The following is a 25,280-nucleotide window of genomic DNA, read 5'->3' as shown; positions in this document are numbered from 1 at the left end:
GTCATTTCCAGCATAGTAGGCTATGCTTGTCTGATTCAAAATGGCCAATACCAGTCCATTTCAGCTCACTAATGCCTAGGATATCAATGTTTATGCATTAAACGTCATTTTTGAAGATTTCCAATTTTCCTAAATTCATACTTCGTACATTCCAGGTTCTGATTATTAATGGATGTTTGCAGCTGTTTCTTCTCATTTTGAGTCGATCCATAACAGGAAATGAAGGTCCCGAAAGCTTTACTCCATCCACGTCATTAAGGTCGACTCTACTTTGAGGAGGCAGCTCTTCCCCAGTCATCTTTTGAGTGCCTTCCAACCTGGGGTGCTCATCTTCCAGCACTATATCAGACAATGTTCTGCTGCTATTCATAAGGTTTTCACTGGCTAATGCTTTTCAGAAGTAGACTGCCGGGTCCTTCTTCCTAGTCTGTCTTAGTCTGGAAGCTCAGCTGAAACCTGTCCTCCATTGGTGACCCTGCTGGTATCTGAATACCAGTGGCATAGCTTCCAGCATCACAGCAACACACAAACACCCACAGTACAACAATGTGCAAAGAGCTGGAGATGGAAAACCAAAAGGGAAGAACAAGCTCAGTGTTTCTGAAGCTGAAAGAACTGAAGAAAAAATTCAAGCCTTGAGTTGCAATAGTGAAGGATTCCATGGGGAAAATATTAAATGATGCAGGAAGCATCAAAAGAAGATGGAAGGAATACACAGAGTCATTATACCAAAAAGAATTAGTCGATATTCAACCATTTCAAGAGGTGGCATATGATCAGGAACTAATGGTACTGAAGGAAGAAGTCCAAGCTGCTCTGAAGGCACTGGCGAAAAACTAGGCTCCAGGAATTGACGGAATATCAATTGAGATGTTTCAACAAACAGATGCAGCGCTGGAGGTGCTCACTCATCTATTCGAAGAAATATGGAAGACAGCTTCCTGGCCAAATGACTGGAAGAGAGCCATATTTATGCCTATTCCCAGGAAAGGTGATCCAACCGAATGTGGAAATTGTAGAACAATATCATTAATATCACATGCAAGCAAAATTTTGCTGAAGATCATTCAAAAATGGCTGCAGCAGTATGTCGACAGGGAACTGCCAGAAATTCAGGCCGGTTTCAGAAGAGGACATGGAACCATGGATATGATTGCTGATGTCAGATGGATCCTGGCTGAAAGCAGAGAATACCAGAAGGATGTTTACCTGTGTTTTATTGACTATGCAAAGGCATTCGACGGTGTGGATCATAACAAACTATGGATAACACTGCGAAGAATGGGAATTTCAGAACATTTAACTGTGCTCATAAGGAACCTTTACATAGATCAAGAGGCAGTTGTTTGGACAGAACAAGGAGATGTTGATTGGTTTAAAGTCAGGAAAGGTGTGCGTCAGGGTTGTATTCTTTCACCATACCTATTTAATCTGTATGCTGAACAAATAATCCAAGAAGCTGGACTATATGAAGAAGAACGGGGAATCAGGATTGGAGGAAGACTCATTAACAACCTGCGTTCTACAGATGACACAACCTTGCTTGCTGAAAGTGAAGAGGACTTGAAGCACTTACTAATGAAGATCAAAGACGGCAGCCTTCAGTACGGATTACACCTCAACATAAAGAAAACAAAAATCCTCACAACTGGACCAATGAGCAACATCGTGATAAATGGAGAAAAGATTGAAGTTGTCAAGGATTTCATTTTTCTTGGATCCACAATCAACAGCCATGGAAGCAGCAGTCAAGAAATCAAAAGACGCATTGCATTGGGTAAATCTGCTGCAAAGGACCTCTTCAAAGTGTTGAGCAGCAAAGATGTCACCCTGAAGACTAAGGTGCACCTGACCCAAGCCATGGTATTTTCAATCACATCATATGCATGTGAGAGCTGGACAATGAATAAGGAAGACTGAAGAAGAGTTGACGCCTTTGAATTGTGTTGGTGAAGAATATTGAATATACCATAGACTGCCAAAAGAACAAACAAATCTGTCTTGGAGGAAGTGCGGCCAGAATGCTCCTTAGAGGCAAGGATGGCGAGACTGCGTCTTACATACCTTGGACATGTTGTCAGGAGGGATCAGTCCCTGGAGAAGGACATCATGCTTGGCAGAGTACAGGGTCAGTGGAAAAGAGGAAGACCCTCAACGAGGTGGATTGACACAGTGGCTGCAACAATGAGCTCAAGCATAACAACGATTGTAAGGATGGTGCAGGACTGGGCAGTGTTTTGTTCTGTTGTGCATAGGGTCGCTATGAGTCAGAACCAACTCGATGGCACCTAACAACAACATGGCTACAACTGTTATTAGAGAGTAGTGTTCTCAACGTTCTTTCCTGACCATGGCTTTGACTCTAGACACTTTGGTTACAACATGGAAAAGGAAAGACTAAGGGATGCTTAGAGTTTGTTAAGCACGATGTGTTTGATTTACCATTTCTCATTTAATCTGGCAAACCACTCTGGGAAGCAGGTACTAGTGCCATCCTGGTTTTGCAGGTGAAGTTCCCAGGAGTTGAATGAGTAGCCCTAGTTCATACGGCAAGAAAGTGACAGGGTAGGACGTGAATCCAGGTCTGCCTGACACTGAAGTTGGAAGTCCCACCCAGGCTCCCACACTATGTAGCATGAAAAAGTTCAGCGTAGCTCTGTGACTCCCTCAAAATGATTCACCTTCATGACCCTACCTAACCATCTGCCAGACCTCTGATGGCACTTAAAGGGATGTAAAATAAGATACTGTGATGTGGCTCTCAATACCATGGGACCTTGCAGCTCTGTTTTCCCTTGAGTTGCTGGGTAGCTTTACTCAAGCCATTTCATCTCTCCGAGCCTCATGCTTCTAACCCAGAGAACAGGCAACACAAGGCCTGTCCTGCTCTCTTTGACAAGGATGCTCTCAGGATAAAATATATACTTAAACCGTTCAGAACCCATGATGCCTACTAATGCAGCTGTTTCCTGCTTGAACAAAATCTGAAACAGCACATTGAAATGTACAAATAAATTAAGCAGGGGGTAATTATTCATTTTGCAAAAGAGTTCTTCACAGAAGAGACTCACTGAAGTTTTTTTTTTTTTCCAAGCTCCATCTATCTTTGTGCGTTTAGAATCAAATGTTCTTCACAGAAGAGACTCACTGAAGTTTTCTTTTCCAAGCTTCATCTACCTTTGTGTGTTTAGAATCAAATTTTCTTTATAAAATTAAAGCAAAAAAATCAATGATTTTGCAGACGCGCGTTCTGTGTCCAGCAGGCCACACTTGTCTGCCTATCCTGCCATGTCATCGATAGCACAAAGCAAGGGGGTTCAGAGACCCATGGGGACGGGGGCAGAAAAGGGAAGGGTCTTTGCCTGGATCTAGTCATGTTTCGGAGTAAACGAGGAAAACCTGTGGGTAAGATGTGAGTGTCCACACTCTGTTTTCAAGGGGTCCCTTCCTCCCAGTGACCTCTATTATAGGCAGATGGTCAGTGTCACGCCAGCTTCCCTGAGAAACTAGAGAACTGTCATTTCCAGGTCCTTCCATCTGGAATATTATACCATTTTACAAAATGTGTTAAGCTCAGCTGAACCCAACTAATTTTCACTTTGCTAATCACATTCCTAATTGTGTTCATATTCATTTTTCTTGCTTTCCCCTCTTCTCCTTTCCCCTCTTCTGTTTTATGGTCCCCATCCCCTCCCCGCAGCCCACATCTCTATTTATCCATATCTGTGTTTGTGTAGTTGTCTCAGTTTCTCTTCAGTCTCTCTTTCTCTGTCTTCCTTTCTGTATGTTTCTCTATATTCCTCACTGTCTGTCTGTCTCTCTCTGTCTTCCTTTCTCTTGTAGCACTCTGCAGTGGAAAGAGCTTGAGTTTAGAGTAAGAAAGTTCTGAGTTAAATTCCCAAATCCACCTTGATTTCCTTATCCACAAATAGGAAACAAAAAGTAGTCTGTTTGCTTCAAAGGGTTGGTATGAAAATTAAATAAGATACAGTATGTAAAGGTACCTGTTGTGTTGTTGGGTGCCACTGAATTGATATTTGACTCATGGTGACCTCATGTGACAGAGTAGAACTGCCCCACAGGCATTTTTATAGGAAAAGACCACTTGGTTTTTCTCCTGAAGAGTCACTGGATGGGTTCAAACTGTCAATCTTTCATTAACAGCCTAGTGCTTAAGGGTTGGCCCCCAGGGCTCCACAGAACACAGGAGAAGTTCACTTTCTTTTAATTCCAATCCCCTTTCCTTTCTTCCTCTTGTTCTTGATTTCTCCCATTTTCCTTCTTCCCCTTCCTTTTCCTTCACTGCCCCTCCCTTCCTTTTCATCCTGTCCAGGCTCTTTGCTCCCTCTCATGCATAGACACACCACAGCCTCCTGCCCCAGTCAGCCCCTACTTCTGGCAATGATTTAATTGTAGAACAGCCCAGGTTCCTATTACTAAGACTCACATTCTTTTTCAAAACATTTTACAGTACATTTACTAGTATATGATGGAAAATGAAGCAATGCATGTTGAAGTGGCCCACACCAGGTTTCCCTAGGGAGTCAGAGTCCACTGATACGTCCATCCTCTGGACCATCTGAGAAGTTGTAACTGGCTGTTCACACCTGACCAGGCCTGGATTGTTCTGGGCATTTTGGATTCCTGAATCTTCTGTCCTCTGGAAGAGTCTCAAAGTGATAAGCATACAATGCATACACCCCTGCCCCCATACACACGCCCCGTTGCCTATTAGAAATCCATCTGTCATTGTGTATTGTCAACTCTGTAGGACAGAGTAAGACTGCTATGTGGGGTTTCCTAGGCTGTAAATCTTATTTATTATTTTTTTTTAAAGACTGGTAGCTTATTTTATTTATTTATCAAAAACCAATCTGCTTCTAAAGTTCATACTTCATTGTACTTTAGATGAAGGTTTACAGGGCAAATTAGTTTCTCATTAAGCAATTAAACACATATTGCTTTGTGACACTGGTTGCCCAACCCCACGCCATGTCCACACCCTCCCCTTCTCGACCCTACGTTCCCCATTACCAGCTTTCCTGTCTCTTCCTGCCTTCTCGTCCTTGCCCCTGGGCTGGTGTGCCCATTTAGTCTTGTTTTGTTTTATGAGCCTGTCTAATCTTTGATTGAAGGGTGAACCTCAGGAGTAACTTCAGTACTGAGTTAAAAGGATGTCTGGGAGCTATACTCTCGGGGTTTTTCCAATCTGCCAGACCAGTAAGTCTAGTCTTTTTTGTGAGTTAAAATTTTCTTCTATATTTTCCTGCAGATCTGTCTGGGACCTTCTATTGTGATCCGTGTCAGAGCAGTTGATGGTGGTAGCTGGATACCAGCTAGTTATGCTGACTCAGTCTGGTGGAGGCTGTGGTAGTTGTGGTCCATTAGTCCTTTGTATTAATCTTACCTGTGTGTCTTTGGTTTTCTTCATTCTCCCTTGCTCCAGATGGGGTGTGACTAGTAGAGTATCTTAGACGGCTGCTCATAAGCTTTTAAGACCCCAGATTCTACTCACCAAAGTAGGATGTAGAACATTTTCTTTATAAATTATGTTATGCCATAATTGAGCTAGATGTCCACCGAGACCCTAGGCTGTAAATCTTTACAGGAGCAGATTGCCAGGTCTTGTCTCCTGCTGAGCAGATGGTGGGCTCAAACTACAGACCTTTCAGTGAGCAGCTGAGTGCTTAACCACTGCACAACCAGGGCTCCTTTAGAAATACATCTAGTAAAGTTTTAATTAAGAGATTAATCAAACTGCAATCAAAAGGCTGGAACACACACACTCCTCCTCTTCAGAGGTCTTTAATCTTTGAAAGGAAAATTTCCTTCAGTTAAGTGGGAGAAGAGAGGATTGGGTGGTGCAAAGGGTCAGATGGTATCAAATAGCCAGAAAAGGCTAGTTAGTCCTCCTGCGAAGTGCTGCACTTTATTATTTTTTTTAAATAATTTTTATTGAGCTTTAAGTGAACGTTTACAAATCAAGTCAGTCTGTCACATATAAGCTTATATACACCTTACTCCATACTCCCACTTACTCTCCCCCTAATGAGCCAGCCCTTCCAGTCTCTCCTTTCATGACAATTTTGCCAGTTTCTAACCCTCTCTACCCTCCTATCTCCCCTCCAGACAGGAGATGCCAACACAGTCTCAAGTGTCCACCTGATACAAGTAGCTCACTCTTCATCAGCATCTCTCTCCTACCCATTGTCCAGTCCCTTCTGATGAGTTGTCTTCGGGAATTGTTCCTGTCCTGGGTCAAGAGAAGGTTTGGGGACCATGACCGCCAGGATTCTTCTAGTCTCAGTCAGACCATTAAGTCTGGTCTTTTTATGAGAATTTGGGGTCTGCATCCCACTGATCTCCTGCTCCCTCAGGGGTTCTCTGTTGTGCACCCTGTCAGGGCAGTCATCGGTTGTGGCCGGGCACCATCTAGTTCTTCTGGTCTCAGGATGATGTAAGTCTCTGGTTCATGTGGCCCTTTCTGTTTCTTGGGCTCATAGTTATCACATGACCTTGGTGTTCTTCATTCTCCTTTGATCCAGGTGGGTTTAGACCAATTGATGCATCTTAGATGGCCGCTTGTTAGCATTTAAGACCCCAGACGCCACATTTCAAAGTGCGATGCAGAATGTTTTCATAATAGAATTATTTTGCCAATTGACTTAGAAGTTCCTTTAAGCCATAGTCCCCAAACCCCCGCCCTTGGTCCACTGACCTTTGAAGCATTCAGTTTATCCCAGAAACTTCTTTGCTTTTGGTCCAGTCCAGTTGAGCTGACCTTCCGTGTATTGAGTATTGTTCTTCCCTTCACCTAAAGTAGTTCTTATCTACTAACTAATCAGTAAATAACCCTCTCCCACCTTCCCTCCCTCCCCCCCTCGTAACCACAAAAGTATGTCTTCTTCTCAGTTTATACTATTTCTCGAGATCTTATAACAGTGTTCTTATACAATATTTGTCCTTTTGCCTCTAATTTCACTCAGCATAATGTGTTCCAGGTTCCTCCATGTTATGAAATGTTTCACAGATTCGTCACTGTTCTTTATCGGCAAAGTGCTGCACTTTAAATGGTTTTGTAAGGCTCCTTCTGCACATAAATCTGCCATTGCACCTTCCCTTTCATCATGATTTAGTCTTTTGTGGGTTAAGCATTGCTAACACTCAGAGGTTCTTTTTGCCCCTGATTTAATAATTCCCCATTGCTGAACACTTGCAAGCACCATTAATACAGCAGGTCCTTTGTCCTGACTATAATCTTCACAATAACCTAGTGAAGGTGAATACTTTTTCCTTTTATTAAAGAGAGCAGGAAATTGAGACTTAGGGGAAATAAGTGATTTGTTCAAAATCCTATCAATAGTAAGGGACAGAGCCCAGATTTTAACGCAGGTCTGTCTGAGTTCAATGGCTACGCTCTTTCCATTTTGCTGACTGCCTCTCCAAAAACAAAACGGAGCCCAACGTCAACACAACTTGATGATGAGCTCCCTGGGGGTGGTGTCAGTGCCTCTGCTGCTTCTGTCCCTGGTGACTCACTCAGTCTTGGGGCTCAGTCAATGTTCGTGAAAGAAAGATATTAATGAAGGCTTATGGGGGAACTGGCCAGGCCCCTGGTGCACTATACAGAAACCCTTACTTGCATGAATGAGTATACCTGGTCCAAGCCTCCAAAACAAGCCTGCCAAAGCACTGCCAGAGCCAACATCTGCTTCACACTTTGTAAAAGATTCCTGAAGGCAATAACTCGGGCTGCAGCTGGGGGCCGGGGGGCGGAGGGGAGCTACATACAAAGGATACAATAGTTTGCCTGCTTAAGATGTTCTCAAGAGGTAGTACAATCAAGCACTGGCATGGAGAATCTGGAGACCTCTGCTGGGTCACTAACCCTCCCTGAACCTCAGCCTCATCAGGTGTAGAATGAAGGGGTTGGACTAGATGATCTGTATAGTTCCTTCCAGTTCTGGAACTCTTTGTTCTATGACGCTCTAACTTGCCACAGCTAGGAGAGTCTTTGAAGGCACCAAAGGCTGGAGAGGCAGCTGTCATGAATTAATATTTTTTCCCTCCCCAAAGAGTCTAGAAACTTGGAGTAAGCTAGAGACTCACACAGAATTTTTCAATTGGCAATGGTGCCTGGACTAGGGTGAGGTGGGTGAGGTGCTTACAGTGCAAAACTGAAGACGGCACTCAGGGTCATGCAAGTGTAGGATTGGCACCTGAGAGGAGTGTCCTCTTCAAGTGTCCTCACTAGGTTCAGTCTAGTCCCAACCCTGCATAGCACAATACAGAATCATGAAGTAGAAGTTCAGTAAGGCTCTATTCAGCTCCCTCACTGGTGACACATTTTTTTTTTTTTTCCACTCTCTCTCTTCACCTCTCAACCTAGGTCATTGGTATCTTCTTGCCCTGGGTCCTACCCTTAGAGACAGTGTGAAAATGGTCTAGCTCACACACGTGTAGGGAATATAGCAAACAGTGTCATCATTTCTGATGTCAAAGTCTGAAATCAACTGACTACACAGGAAGCTCCAAGGGGCAAAGGGTGCAGCATTTTTTGCTCACTAGCCCCAACGCTGAGCACTTATGAAGGTGAATACTTTTTCCTCTTATTAAAAAGCGCAGAAAATTGAGACTTGGGGGAAATTGAGTGATTTGCTCAAAATCCTACCAATAGTAAGGGACAGAGCCAAGATTTTAACCCAGGTCTATCTTCAATGGTTACAATAAATACTGGGAAACAATGAAACGTAGTATCTGGATTCCGACCACTTCTCTTCACCCCTACTACTACCACCCTGGCCCAAGGCACCAACATATCTGGCCTGGATTATTGCATCTATCTTCTAACAAGCTTCCTTGCTACCAAACTTGCTTCTGTCCCTACAAAGTGTTCTTAGTAGAGCAACCAGAGTGAGCAGGTTAAAATATACATGAGATGGAATCACCCCTCTGCTCAGAATCTTCCAGTGCCTCCTCATTGTGTTCAGGTGGGGCTCTGCAAAGTCCCACGGGCTCTTGTTCTCTGACTTCTTTCTGACCCCATCTTCTATTATCCTCCTATCACCCAGTGCGGCTCAGCCACATTCCCTCCATGTTCTTCCTCAAATATGTGTGGCACAGCCCCCTCACAGCATTTGTACTGGCTGCCCCCTTTTCCCCTAGATAGCCACAAAACATGCTTCTGCTCCCTTACCTTTTCAATGTCTTCCCTGGCCAGCAGGCTTAAATTTGCAACACCCTCTCCTCAGCAAACTCTTCTTACAACATTTTTTCATAGCACTTGTCATTTTCTAACATGCAATAGTTTATTTATTTATTCTACCTTATATTTTAAGTATTAATCCCCCTCTGCCCCACTAGCATGTGAGTTCCATGATGACAGAGATTTTTGTCTGTTCTGTTCATCATGTCAGTGTCTGACATACTGCTTAAATTGGGTGCTTGATCACCACTCCTTGAATGTTCAATGAACAAATACATACGGGAGTGAAACACCAAAGCCAGTCAATCAATTTGCATGTAAAAGTATTAAATCAATCCATTAGACCAGGGGTCAACAAATTTTTTCTGTTAAGAGCCTGATAGTAATTATTTTAGGTTTTGTAGACCATAGGGTCTTTATCATGTCTACTCAACTCTGCCATTGTATTATGAGAACAGATAGAGACAATACGTAAACTAATGAGCCCAGCTGTATTCCAATGCCAACTTCATTCACAAAAAGTAGTACTTGGCCTGTGGGCCATAGTTTGTTGACCCCTGCATTAGACTGTTAACTCCACTGGGCCAGGCACTGGGCTGGTTCTGCTTCCTTTGGAATCCACAGTTTATAGCACAGTACGTAGCATATTGTTATTAGTCAATAAATATTTCCAATGAGTGAAATTTAGTTCTTTGTTGTCTATCACAGCACTGTCTTACAGAACTTTCTGAGATGACAGAAATGTGCTATATCCCTGCTGTCCAATATGGCAGTCACCAGCCACATGTGGCTATTGAACAGTTGAATGTGGTGAATTTGACCGAGGAACTGAATTTTTTATTTTATTTCACTTTAATTAATTTACATTTAAATTTAAGTATATACATACGGCTAGTAGCTGTATTGCAATCATTCTTTTGCTTCATGATCCAACTCTAGTCCCTCTCCATCCAGCAAGTCTTCCCTGGCTGCTAAGTCTCCTAGTAACTATTTTTTTCTTTGTGATTCTACCATATTTATTCCATTAAATCCGTGTTTTGGATCACAGTTGTAATAGTAGCCAAAGTTTATTGAATTCTATGTGCCAGGCATTGTTCTAAGTGCTTAGTATGCTTTATCTAGTTCAATCCTCATAACAATCATCTGAAGATTTTTATACTATTGTTAACTCTGCTTTAAAGTTAAGAAAAATGGAGGTATAGAGAGTAAGCAAAGTGACCAAGGTCATGTAGATCCTTAGTCATTTTAATCCCACTCGTTTTGAATCTAGAGCCCAAGCTCCTGACCACCACAAAATGTTGCCTCTTATTAAGTATAGAAACTTGTATCAGTCCCATATTTCCTGTGTGTATATGTTGTCTATCCTTCTGGAGAGAAAGAAGCATTTCTCATCCTCTTTGCACATTCTACAAAGTCAGAGTTGAACATAGTATTGGCTTTCAATCCAAATTTGTAGTATATGGATTTTTAAAGTAAAAAAATATATATATGTTTAGAAGTTTTCTCAAATGTTTTGGATTTTTTTTTCCTCTGGAAAATAATAAAACATACATCTATTGCATTGGGCAAATTGCTGCAAAAAACCTCTTTAAGTGTTAAAAAGCAAAGATGTCACTTTAAGGACTAAGGTGTGCCTGACCCAAGCCATGGTATTTTCAATCACTTCATATGCATGTGAAAGCTGGACAATGAATAAGGAAGACCTGAGCAGAAGTGATGCCTTTGAATTATGGGTTGGTGAAGAGTATTGAATATACATACCATGGACTGCCAAAAGAACAAACAAATATGTCTTGGAAGAAGTACAGCCAGAATGTTCCTTAGAAGCAAGGATGGTGAGACTTTGTCTCATGTACTTTGGACATATTATCCGGAAGGACCAGTCCCTGGAGAAGGACATCATGCTTGGTAAAGTAGAGCGTCGGTGAAAAAAGAGGAAGACCTTCAACGAGATGGATTGACACAGTGGCTGCAACGATGGGCTCACACATAACAATGATCTCTGGGATGGTGCAGGACCTAGCATTGTTTCATTCTGTTGTACACAGGGTTGCTACGAGTCTAAACTGACTCGACAGCACCTGACAACAACAGCAACATATATAACAAACATATTCGTTGAATATAATTAAATATATTATCTAATTTAAATGCCAGTAGATTATATTTGTGATGATAAAATCTGGTCTTAAAAGCTGAAGTGCTCCTCCTTTTTGGTAGCTGTACCCCAGAGATGATCACCAGAGATGTCTCAGGTTACCTTCTTATATGAAAATTTGCAATATGAGATTTTAATTCTCCCACAACAACTTTCAAGTGGAGAAGCAAAGGTCACCTTCTACTTTTAGGGGGACTAGCAAGTTCCCAATAAGGCAGTTTTCAGGGTCTCTTCTGCAGCCCATTCTAAATGTCTTGTCCTTCCCAGTTTTTCTGCTGCAAGCTCCCTGAAATTTTTATGACCTCATCTTTGACACAGATTGTCATTTTTTAAAGGACCTCAACCCTCTTCCACAACATAACATTTTACAACACATTTAAACCAAATATAGCAAGACTCCCAAACAGAGATATAAAATGGTTTGTCTACAACTCATAAATGCTGTCACAGTTCCACCTCTCAGTTCTGTATTTTTCCCTTGTCCACAAAACAATTGGGTCCTTTTATTTTTTCAAGTCAACTTACTCTGTGAATTTCGAAGGATTCATACCTACTTCTGAGAATTCTTTGCAAATACCTATCAGATGAAGACTGCCTCTCTCTTTTCAATGCTAAGCAAAATCTTACATGCACTGACTCATCAAAACAATGGATTGTCTTTTTAGTCTGGGTCCAAATCCCAGCTGTGATATTTAGTAAATATATGACTTTGGGAATGCCAGTCAACTACTGTAAGGCACAGCTTCTTCTATGGAAAATGAAGGCAATAATAACTACCTAAAAGTGTTGTTACAATGATCAAGATGGTTATATAAAGCTGCAGCATGGTGCTTGGTGCTTTGTTAAGTGAATAACAAATTGTAGATGCTATTATCATTCCAGTATTCAAGTAGCTCCTGATAGTTCACCAAAAGTCTTTTAACTGGAAACTGTATCTGGCTGTTGTCTAATCACTCCTATCTGCTATTCTTAGATAATGAAGCATCAAATGGATCAATCTGATGAGATAAAGGGGCTCTTATGATTAGCCGAGTCATTTCACAGAATTTAAGCAGAAAAATCCAGGTTTGCTGTTTTTGTCTTGCATGTCTGAATAATAAGACATGACACTCTTTAACTGACACTTCATTAAGGTGAGTTTTGTTTAATTCAGGTTCTGGTCAAGTTCAGAACCAGGGAATGATAAGGTAGAGAATACTGTAGATTCTGAGGATCAGCCTGATTCCATGGAGGACCTGATTTTCCTAGCTGAGGCCCAAGCGTAGCTGGACATGGGCTAATCCTGAATAGATCTTACTTTATTTGATTTCAAGAAAGACAAGTGGTATTCCCACTCAAGGGAAAAGGTAATTTTCAGAAGATAATTAGCTGTACCAGATAAGACTTCAGTGCACACACACTTGAGACAGTGTCATTGTTCAGCACCCTGAGAACTATCCATGGTCCTGACACTAAACCTCTACATTCTACCCATTTACCAAGCTTTGACCATTCACAACCTGAAACTTTTTTTTCCTCCTCTCCATCCCTTCTTCCTTCTCTTCCTTTTCTCCTTCCTCTCATCCTTCCTTCCTTCCTAGAAAATATATATTTATACAGAATATATTTCACTCCCTGAGATAAAGCAATAAATGAAACAATAAAAGTTCCAGTCTTTATGAATCTCATCTACAAATATATCCTCTCTGATCTGCCAGCAGGTTGGCTATCTACAGATAGATCCTAACTCATTTAACTGTATATGTCACTTGCACCCTATCTCATTTCAATCCTACATCCCCTAAAAACCTCCCAGGTCACAATCTCCTTCAAGGCAGGGATGTTCTCCATCCTGCCCACTCTTGGACTTTCAAGCTCCATAAAGTCCTTGTATCCTTTTACATTTTAATGGCACAGGGCTCAGAAAATAATAGAAACAATCTATAAACATGGGAAATATTCAATATACTATAAGACAGCTATATGACATAACTGTACACACTGTGTCTTATTTATATCCTATTACAAATAAAAAGTGGCTGCTGAAGACATGAAAATAAACTGAATATGATGGCGAACATGACTGAAGTTCATATCCACTGTGAAAGGAAAATTCAATCTACTTTAAATGTCATTTACAAATTGTTTCAATCATACTTACGCTCTAAGTTATTAGCGCTTAAAAGGTCATAGAAGCATAGATTTTGAACGAGGAAATATCTTAGAAATTCTTTAAGGTTATAATTTGTATCTTGCTACTAATTCACTGACATTCACCAACTTGTTTAGCCTTGGTGGTCCTCAGTCTCCTCATCTGGATTAGACTAGTTGATCTTTAGGGATCCCTCTTGCTCTAAAATTATGTTTTCATTCCTGGCCTTGTTAAAGAGGACGACTGTGAAGTTCATGGAATGTGACATATCAAGGTCAAGTGGCAAATATGTGGCAAAACTGGAACTAGGATCGAAAATATGTGACTCTTTCCATTGCACAAGTTTAGAAAGCCATGCAACAACTAAGTGAAATACCAGCAAACACGAATATCCAGTATATTTTAAGTTTCTCCACCAGGTGGGCAGCTCCTGGAGGGCAGAAACTGTATCTTATTTTCTTCTCACACAATCTAATGCAGTTGAACATTGCTGAATTAAATGTGTCTCATGAAAAATTTATTGAATTAATAAGTGAAGACATAAATGACTGAATAACTGGTTACAAAAATAAGAGTAGACATTATGTATTGACTGTCCATTTTTTTTTATGAGAAATGCATTTTAAATTTCATTTTTCATTTCATCCTCACAACTCTGCAATTTGCTACCCTCATGTTTGTGTTTATGAAAAAAAGTGAGGCTTCACATGTTAACCTGTTCAAGCCTCAGAAACATGAAATGTAGAAGCAAAGATCTGAACTTAGTTCTGTTTAACTCTTAAGGATATTCTATTTCACTGTGGCTCACTAAACATTTGAATGAATAAATACATGGAAGAATAAATTAGTGACTAACTGAATTAATTTTCTGTTGTCACTTGCCCCGTGTACATTGGGCCATATTGTTAAAGGTTTTCTGTATAGAACTTACCATGATATCACACATGTGTAGAACTTTAGTAAAGCTGTTTCACCATGAGACATTGCCCATAATAGTATTCTTGAGAGTCAAGGCCTAATCACTTGAATTGTTTGGTGCTGCGTTTTAAGAGGCTATAGCAAGTAGTCCTTGAGTGTTCACTTTCTGGCCTTGAAGAGATGAAGTAATGGTAGTCTATTCCGGAAAGGAGTATAATGCCACCTTCTGGTGGCATTTTCAGGCCTTTACCAAGTTCTTCTTCACCTTAATCTTGATTGGTTTGTTTTCATACCATCCAGTAGTGTGCTGGTAAATGGCTGGCTTTATGAAGAAAATAAACCCTGATTTGTACCATTTATCAATTTTATTGGTGTAAATATCCTTGCCATAGCCAACTTTCAAGCTATCAATGTGACATCACTGAACACAAAGTTGGGAAGACTCTCTTGAGTCCATGGATTCTATTCCGTAGCCAACCCTGTGGTTGGTACTAACTGTTGAAACCCCTAGTAAAAAACACCTAAGCTGGGCTGTGGCTTAACACCAGGAAATCTTGGCCAAATTCACCCATGCCTCAAGGCACTTATATATGCTTCAGCAAGCAGCAGAAACTCCCCCACTTTATTCCTCCTTCTCTGTCACTTGGGAGGAATGATCCTTCTTATTGACACATTCCAAGAAAGCTATAAGGCATGATGACTAATGATTTTACAACGTGACTCTGTCCAGTTGTACAGATCTCAACCCACAGGAGGAAGGGCTTCTTTAAGGAAAACTAAGTCATTTTTGACAGATCCAAGACCTATAAAGTATACAGGATTTAAAGGTACAGTTTTTCCATGACTTCTCCCAAATTCCAATTCCTGATAGAAGGCATGGGAAGAAGTTAGATGCTCCCAGCAATAGCTGGACAGATGTGGATGGCAGTCTCCCTGTTTCAGTGGCTAATATAGTCTCCTTAAATCCTTTGGTGGTTCTCAGAGTCCTGAGATCCTTATAATTCTATGAACTGTCTCCATCTTACATTTACAACTTTGGCTCTTTCAACTTCCCCAGCTCCCTGCCCATCTCATGTTCAGTACCTGCTCCAGATGCCAACTCAACCATGCTACTCTCTGGACTCTGGAATCATTCCCAATTGTCTCCCTCTTTTTTTTTTTTTTTTTTAATCATGCAGATCCCTCTGCTTGAAGCACTCTCACTACTCATATGCCTTATCAATTCGACAAGACTCAGTTAAACAGTCATCTCTTCCATGACGTGATGTATCTCCTGATATCCACTTCTAGAATGTCTCCTCTTCTGCAGGCATGAGATGCTTTGTTAATGCCTCATTCTTGATTCATCCCATATTGTGTACTTTTTAATAACTATATATGTGAAAATTCTTTTTACTTGTGAGTATGTGAAGTCCATGAAGGCAGGAACATTGTCCAATTTGCCTGTGATTTTCCATAGCACTTAGCACACAGACTTATGGGTTGTAGAATTTGGAAAATCTTGACTGAATCGATTCTAACAAATTGAAGTAACTTCTACAAAGTGAGTCTTAGTCAAGTCACATGAAAATATATACAGGTATCTCATATTCCCACTTATACTTCTTAACTATTGACAAGTTTCATCTCTTTATGCCTTGAGTGACTTATGTGACTAGGGTGCTTTGCTGGGCATTGGGGTGTGAAGGATTCAAAGATGAATAAACACACAGTCCCTGGCTTTAAGGAGCTCACGCTTTAGCAGGAGAGGTGAATTTCCAAACAATAATCCTAGTTTAATCAGGTTTTTGGTCATCAAAGAACCCTGAAGAGGCTGCAGAAGAACTCATCCATTCTACCTACAAGGAATGGGAGGCAATTACGCCTAAGTTAGCAGAATTTTGGAAGGAAGATGATTAAAATATAAAAGGCATTTCAGGTAAAGGGAGGAGCCTGAACTCCGAGTCAGAAGGCTAGATGTTGCATGGGGTGTTTGGAGGAAATTAGTGGTGAATGCAAAGAGGGATACTATTAGAGATGTGCCTGAATGGAAGAGTGAAATCAGATCATTCTAGAGGTTATCTGGCTGGCTACTAGACAGTTCTTGATAGCCAAAGTTCTCTAGATCAGGATTATATTTAATCTGAGTACATGTGTAAGTGGATACAGAAGAAGAAACTAGAACTGGGCATAAAATTAATTCAAAGAGCATGGAAAAGGAGATTTCCTTCTTTCCTTCCCTCCCTCCCTCCCTCCCTCCCTCCCTCCCTCCTTCCTTCCTTCTTTTTTCCTCCATCTATCCTTCCCTCCTTTCTGCCCTCCCTCCCTCTCTTTCTTCCTTCCTTCTTCTTTGTGCTTTAATTATGTCAGGTGGTATGCTAAGGTTTAGAGATACAAAGTTGAACAAAGACACACACTGTGTACTCCCAACCATCCCCCAAAAACCTTGCGGTCTGGTGACAGATCCATACAAGTAAAGAACGACACACACTGCAGAGAGATAAAAACTATGACAGATGGAAACACAGAGGGCTATGAGAACTCAGAAGATGATCCCTTAATCCAGCCAGAACTGGATTGGGGGATCAGAGAATGCCTCTAGGAGGAAATATCTTTGGGTTGAATGATAAAAAATAAAAAGGAACCCCTGCCTCCCAGGAAAGTGGGAGAAATGCTTTTCAGGTGCAAGAGATAGCCTGTGAAAAGGGATGGTGGCATGGGAGGACACAGGGCCTTCAGGGAACTGCAGATGGCTGGTGTGGCTAGAGCCAAGGGGTTGTGGCAAATAGCAACAGAAGATGAGGTGATAGAAGTGAGCCTGGTATTCTCAGGATAATAAAATTTATGAATTTGGTAGCTGGGCCTTTCATTGTGAGCAGAGATTTGAGAGAAATGGGGCATTGGTGATTTAGTGATAGAATTCTTGCCTTCCATACAGGAGACTCAGGTTCAGTTCCCAGTCAATGCACCTCGTGTGAAGTTACCACCTGTCTGTCAGTGGAGACTTCCATGTTACTATGATGCAGAACAGATTTCAGCAGAGCTTCCAGATTAAGACATTCTAGAAAGGCCTGGGGACCTACGTTTAAAAATCAGACAATAAGAAAACCCTATGAATCCCAACGATCTGATCTACAACCAATCATGGGAATGGCACAGGACTAGGCAGCATTTTGTTCCTTTGTGCATGGCATCACTAGGAGTTGGGGGCCAACTTGGTATCAGCTAACAACGCTGACATTTGGTAGGAAGAGTGTTTACAGCCTTGCTGCGGTCAAGGGTAGTAGTACTTAGGCCAGAAGTATTGGCAATGACTGACAGTATTGCCAATGCAGAATGTCAGCCCCCCCCTCCCCACCCCCACCCAGGCCTACTGAAGCTTGAGAAGCACTGGTTTAGAGTATGAGCTCCAGGATTTAAATACTGGTTCTGCCATCTTCTGACTGTGTGACCTTGGACCTGTCACTGTTCTTCTCTAGGCATCAATATCAGCAGCATAAAATTAAGGAGGCAGAGCCAGTGGAGTCTAGTGACATTTCCAACTCTAAAATGTGTGTGTGTGTGTGTGTGTGTGTGCTTAATTCTAGAGCATATTGGTGGAATCGCTGATTATCTTCAAAACTGGCAAACACATGCCTGCTCTCAGGATGACCCACTGCTTGGAATTATGCCCTCAAGCCTGAAGCTGAAGGAGAGATCATCACAAGCCATGAACTCACACCCAAAAGCACGTCAGCTGGGAAACTAGAAGGTCAAACCTAAAAGTTTTGATTAGAAGAAAGAAGCCTCAGTTGTCTGGTCATATAACGCACCAGAGCTGAGATGCGTTTTCCAAATAGCTCCCCCTATGTTATTGTTGTTGAGTGCTGTCGAGCTGATTCTGACTCATAGCGACCCTACAACGCAGATCTATAGAACTGACCCATAGGGCTTCCAAGGAGGGGCTGGTGGATTCGAACTGCTAACCTTTTGCTTAGCAGAAGCAGCTCTTAACCACTGTGCTACCAGGGATCCCCATATAGGCCTATAGAAAGGATGCAATAATGAGTCATAGTAGGCTCCTGACTAGAGGACTATAGGGACTGGAAAGCCAAACCCTGACCCTGCTTTGCAGAGACAAAAGAATTAGTCTGGCGAAGGCTTCTCCTTATTCCTTGACCTCCTTGACCTGGGCCACTGGGACCCATTACTTCTACACAGGGATGTTACCGCGCATCATTGCAATGAGTCTTTCAGGCAAGCTGATCAGACTCTTGTTGGAAAGAGGAATGAAGTTTCAGAGAAAAGTAATAGATACAAATTGCAAATTTTCTGGAAGTATGGGGCTGTGGGAAGGGCAGAGAATGGCAGTATAAGGAGACATGGGGTTCTAATCCCAGCTCCATTTCTAATTTGCTTTGTGACTTTGGCAAGTCCCTTCCGTTCTCTGACTCCTATTTCTGTATTTGTGGGCAATAATAGCCACCATTTATTAAGCAACAACTATGAGTAGGATATCCATTTACTGAACATTTACTATAAATAACAGAGTCTCATGGCTTTAAATACCATCTACATGCTGTTGACAGATTTTTATCTCCAGCTAATCTCTCTTTTTTGAATTTGACTTATGGATTTAAATGTCCATTCTTCATCTCTTCTTTGTGTTTAGTAATCATCTCAAAATTATCATATCTAAAATAGTACTCTTGACCCCATCGCGCCAACCCTGACCCTCCTACAGCATCCCCTGCTTTTGTCCATTTGTCCTGTTGTTCAAACCAAACAACTTGGAATCATTCTTGATTTTCTGTTTCTCACATCCCACACCCAGTAACAAATCCTGTGAAATCTACACTCAAAATATATCTAGAATCTGATCATTTATCACCATCTTCTCCTCTTACCACTGTGGTCCATGCTACCATCAGCTCTTGCCTAGATTAAAGTAATAATGTCCTTGAAATCCCCCTAAGTTGAATGACCACATATGGCAGCCAGAGTGGTCCTTTTAAAACATGGGACAGATGTTTTGGTTAGGATCTTCCAATGGCCTCCTCTCTCACTCAGAGTAAACTTTACAATCTTTATCATCCTGTAGTTGACCCTGGTAACCCTGGTGGTATAGTGGTTAAGTGTTACAGCTGCTAACTAAAAGGTCAGCAGTTTGAATCTACCAGGCACTCCTTGAAATCTCTATGGAGCAGTTGTACTCTGTCCTATAGGGTCGCTATGAGTCAGGATCAACTCGATGGCAATGGGTTTGATGGATTATAGTTGACCCTTGGTGCAGTCACTTCCCCATCCACCAGCTCTTTGATTTCACTTCTTAATCCTAGCCTCTGTGCTCTCCAGCCATGCTCGTCCCCTGTTGATGCTGAACAAATGGTATGTTCATATGCTCCTGTTGCAGAGCTCTGGCTCTTGCTATTCCCTCTGCCTAGAACACTCTTCCTCCGTCACTTCCTTCAGGTGCCTGCTCAAATGCCATATTCTCAGAGAGAACATCCCTGACCACCCTCTGTATAATAGCAGCCTCACCCTCAATCCCCCAGCACTATTTATTCTTTGTGCTTTGCTTTATTCCTCTCCTTTTGGCATTTATCATTGTGTGACAGAATATATATATATTTACCTGTTGGTCTGTGGTAGCACTGTATAAAATTTACTGCATCGATAGGAATTCTTGATAACTGTGTTGTCCTAAGAGGTAGTCACTAATCGCATGTGGCTATGGAGCACTTAATATGAGGCTAGTGTGACTGGGAAACTGAATTTTTTCTTGTATTCAATTTTATTAATTTTTATTTTAAATAGTCACATACATCTAGTGGCTATAGTATTGGATGGTGTAGGTTTATTTATGTGTCTCCCCACTAGAATGCAAACTTAATTAGGGCAGGACTATTTTTTTTTTTATTGTACTTTAGATGAATGTTTACAGAACAAACTCTTTTCTCATTAAACAGTTAATATACATATTGTTTTATGACATTGGTTAACAACCTCACAATATGTCAACACTCTCCCTTCTCAAACTTGGCTTCCCTATTACCAGCTTTCCTGTCCTCTTCTGCCTTCTAGTCCTTGCCCCTGGGCTGGTGTGCCCCTTTAGTTTTGTTTTGTTTTATGGGCCTGTTCAATCTTTGGCTGAAGGGTGGACCTCAGGAGTGACTTCATTCCTGAGCTGAAAGGGTGTCTGGGGACCATACTTTCAGGGTTTCTGCAGTCTCTGTCAGGCCAGGAAGTTTGGTCTTTCTTTTTGAGTTAGAATTTTGTTCTATATTTTTCTCCAGCTCTGTCCAGGATGCTCTATTGGGATCCCTATCAAAGCAGTCAGTGGTTGTAGCTGGGCACTATCTAGTTGTGCTGGACTCAGTCTGGTGGAGATCATGGTAGATATGGTCCATTGGTCCTTTGGACCAATGTTTCTCTTGTATCTTTATTTTTCTTTATTCTTCCTTGCTCCTGAAGGGGTGAGACCAGTGGAGTATCCTAGATGGCTGCTCACAGGCTTTCAAGATCCCAGACGCTACTAGTTAAAGTAGAATGTAGAACATTTTCTTTATAAACTATGTTATACCAATTGAGCTAGATGTTCTCTGAGACCATGGTTCCCACAGTAGGGCAGGACGTTTGCCTAATTTATTCACTGGTGTGTTCCCAATGCCTAGAAAATTGTCTGGCACTGTATGGATATCTGCTGAATGATTAAATACATTCATATACTAAAATCTTTTTATGCATCATCTCATTTAATCCTAACAAGCCGGGGGGCTAAGTGCTATTTTCATTGTCAGTTTGCATATGAGAAACTGGTGTTCGGAGAGAAAAAGTGTTTTGCTAAAGAACACTCAACTAGTAAGAGGCAGAGACAGGATCTGAACTCACACATATTAGACACTTTACTTTGTGGAGTTGGACTAGGTACTCTCTGTGATCCCTTCTGACCTGAGAATCTGTGGTTCCTCTTGAAGGCCCTGAAGGTCCCTTTTAAGGCACTTGCAGCATATTGGATTGAGGGACCTTTACATAAATACCTAATTTCTAGTCTGCTCCCTAGCTAGCCTGGGTGAGGAGTCTTGTTGATCAGACAATTACTCAGAATCTATGACCTTAGGCACCCTTCAGCCTATACCTTCCTCCCTTTCTCCCCAGCCGGCCCCCATAGCTCACCAGTCTCTGGGTCGCAGAGCTGCTCACAGGCATCTGTTGTCCTCTGTCCACAGAGGTCCCTCACCCACGGCGAGGTGGCGTTGATCTGGTAATACAGGGACAGCTTGGCAGGATTTAACCAGTCGGAGATGTCCAGGTAGCTCCCTTCACTCACCACGAAGCTGCTCCCTGTGGGTGAACAGAGAGAGACAGCTACTTTCTCCCTGATTTTAGGGTGCAGGTGTGTCTGGCTGCCAGCACTGCAGGCCAGGAACGCAGACAGGTCATATAACCGCCCCTCTCCCCATCATCTGTTCTCACTTGTCTACAAACATACACAGAGTGTTCACCATATGCCAGTTATGGTGTCAAGAAACAAAAGAGAGACAAATCAGACACGAGACAGTCCAGCCTAGAGGTTAAGAGTGAGGACCTTAGGACTGAGGTGACATGGCTTCACATTTTCCTTCCACCCTTACTAGCCATGTGACTTTAGGTACGTCTCTCAGCACCTCTGGCCTTGGTGACATCATCTGTAAATGGGAAACCACAAACCTACCTCAGAGGTTTGTTGAGAGAATGAAAAAATTAATGTAGGCAAAGTGCTTAGCTAATGCCTGACTTATTTTTAATAAAATATGATTAAATATTACATTTTAAAAGAAAAAAAAAGCTAATAACCCTGTTACCCAGGTACTCCCTCTAGGACAAGAGACACTAACGCTCATAGGGCCAGGTGGGTGATGGCAATGGGAAAGACTGGCTGAGTGTAAGGAAGATATCACCCAACTCTCCTGGCCTAGCTTTTGTTTTTTCATTTTAATTTTTGATTTTAAAAGAGTGATGTGCTCAATGAAATCTCCAACTGTCCTAAGGGAAAAAGCAGCAGTATGCAATGAAAACAATGCCTCAGTATTGGGAAACAAGAGGGCAAGTTGGAGCTTGGGATGAACTGGACACTGCAGCCTCCATCAGAATGGGACAGCTGTGATGGCTCCAGCCTGTTCTGGCCACAGGGGACCAGTGGCGCCAGATCTTCAGATGTTCTTTGAAAGAGGCTGAAAATTTGGATTTTCATTATAATCAACCAGTTTTTAAATGATGATTTAAATTTGTTCTTAAAACATTGCTTAGGCCAAAGAAAAGACCCTAGATTGCAATCTTTGTTCTAATATGCTCCTCATTAATCTATATCTAACTATCTGTATGTATATATACCTGTATAAAGTTTAAATACATTATATACATGTATACATAATTTATATACACACACATACATATACACTTTTCACACTTTTTTTTCCACAAGGGGTAGAAGTCCATTCAAAGTGGTCATATGCTGTATGTAAATGGTGAAGTATATGCATGTAGCAATAAAGCCGATGTAGAAAAAGAGCTCAAACAGGACCAGGCTTCACAAGCTCATAATTGAAGAGTGATTGTAGACTCATGGCTGATCTAGGGTCTTCGGCAGTAACCCTATAGGACAGAGCAGAACAGCCCCACAGAGTTTCCAAGGAGCACCTGGTGGATCCAACTGCAGACTTTTTGGTTAGCAGCTGTACTCTTAACCACTAAGCCACCAGGGTTTCCTAAGGAGAAGTAAACCTTTTTAAACTCATTGACCTTGACCTATTGATGTTGTTAGGTACCCTCCAGTCAATTCTGACTCATGGCAACCCTATAAGTTACAGAGCAGAACTGTTGCATGTGGTTTTCTGTAGGAGATTTTAAATTGTTTTTCACAATGAATGTGACTCGCCTTCTTTCTCTAAGTCTGCCTCTCTCTACTTCACTATCAACCAGCAAAAACTGCATGCAGTTCCCCAAAGAGGGGTTCAATGAGCTCAGATAACAAGCAGAATATTAGTTTGACAGAGCCCCCTCTGTCAGGTCACATCAGACCTTCTAGCTGACCTATGGTTGGGTTCCTCTGGGCGCTGGTAACCAGCGGTGGTCCAATAGGCAATGGCCAGGAAGGCAGGGTCACATCAGGTCTTGCCTGGCTGCCAGGGGATAAGGCTATGGGTAAAGAAGTTTCCTTCAGAAACTAAGGGCTTAGCATACAATGATAATCTTCTCCAACCACACAAGTACTATGGTTTATATCAACGCTATGGAATGAGTTCCTAAGTAAACACAGTGCAAGATTTGGTGAGGATGAAAGAGTCCACGTGGAGCAGAAGGAGTAGATAGTATCAGGCTCTGAGATAAGGAAATGGCCACATTTGAAGCTGGCCCTAAAGTCCTTGGCAGCTAAAGGATAAAAGGAGTCTGTGAGATTCCATATTTCAAATTTCTGGCAAGAGAAGATATGCAAACCTATCTGCAAAGCCATATTTCCCCCCCTGGAACTAAGCCCAAGCAGAAACATGTCACATGGGTCCTTGTGCAAGACACTGAACATCAGTATCAACTACATATTTTTCTTTTTAAAAGCGCAGTCATGCTGTTTAAATGGATAATTCTTATATTTATTCTCACTAAAGACTGAGGGATGGATATTGAATTGTGTCCCAGGGCTGAGCTTGGCTAATCTCACTACTTCAGGAAAGCTACACCGTGCAGTGATAAAAAGAATAGAGTCAGCAAGACGGGGATTCAAATGCTCACTCTGCTCCTTACTAGATCTGTAAACTTGGGCAAGAAAACAATCCTGCCCTTCATAAGGTTAATATAAAGATTGGATGAGACAGTGTATCTATCTTAGGTCAGATTCCTCAGAAAACGGAGTCAAAGGCAGAGGCTGAATGCAGGAGGTTTTGGGGGCATGTCTTAGTTTCTTAGTGCTGCTGTAACAGGAATACCACAAGTGGGTGGCTTTAAAGAAGGTAAATTTATTTTCTCACAGTTTAGGAGGGGGAAAGTTCAAATTCAGAGTACAGATCTAAGGGGAGGTCCTTCCTTGCCTTATTTCAGCTTCTAGTGTTGGCAGTCCTTGGAGCTCCTGGGCTTACAGATGCATCTGCCTCCATCATCATTAGGTAGCTTCTGACCTCCCTTGGGCTTGCTTGTCCCTGTGTCTATCCTGCTCCTTATAACTCTGGATTGATTAGGTTTAGGATACACCCTACACCAATATGACCTTACTAACATAACAAATAAAACCTTATTCCCAAATGTGATTACAACCACAGGTATAGGGTTAGGATTTCAATATGCACACACACACACACACATTTATATGTTGAGGGGCACAATTCAATTCATAACAGGAGACTATTTTTGCAAATAACACTTTACAGGGATGAACAAACTGGTATTGGGTAGTGGGTATTTGGTATCGGTTGAAATGCCCTTTCAGTGGAGGGTACTGTCCCAAAAAGGACTCAGTTGACAATGGTAAACCAAGAGCATTCTTGACAGCTGAGGGAATAAGTTACATCCTGACAGTGACCCCGGGTGCAGCATTACAACAGACACTACAGTATGTGAAGTGCCTGGTACTCTCTTCTTTTTACTTTGATTTTACTTTATCATTTGGATTTCTTATGGACTTGGAGGTTCGAAATGCAACAACAGTTAACAGATATCTCTCAAATATGAGCCTTTTTGGCAGGGTCTAGCTCGAGAACAGGTTATCCTTAACTTCTCTAAAAAGATGGTATACAGAGCTATACCGTTGGTGCAATGGCAGCAGGGAAAAACTGTCCTTTGTGTGCCCTCTCTGTGCTGGCCCCTGGGATAAACGTGTTATACATTCTACTTAGTTAATCCTTAAACAGCCTTGTAGGTTAGGTATTTTCTCCATTCTA

At 41.7% G+C, this 25,280-nt stretch overlaps 1 protein-coding gene across 3 annotated transcripts in view; it reads right to left on the bottom strand.

Moving 5' to 3' along the window:
* Positions 1-25,280, bottom strand: part of ASTN2 (astrotactin 2) — a 1,052,667-nt gene that overhangs the window by 598,062 nt on the left and 429,325 nt on the right. For all 3 annotated transcript variants that reach the window (XM_064291547.1, XM_064291548.1, XM_064291551.1), the window contains one exon: positions 21,547-21,714. In XM_064291547.1, the coding sequence (XP_064147617.1) occupies positions 21,547-21,714 (168 nt within the window). The remainder of the gene's footprint in view (positions 1-21,546; positions 21,715-25,280) is intronic.

Source organism: Loxodonta africana, chromosome 9 (genome assembly GCF_030014295.1).
Source record: "Loxodonta africana isolate mLoxAfr1 chromosome 9, mLoxAfr1.hap2, whole genome shotgun sequence".
NCBI classification, from domain to species: domain Eukaryota; kingdom Metazoa; phylum Chordata; class Mammalia; order Proboscidea; family Elephantidae; genus Loxodonta; species Loxodonta africana.
The sequence above is the reverse complement of the archived record's forward strand: the minus strand, read 5'-3'. Positions and strand labels throughout refer to the sequence as shown.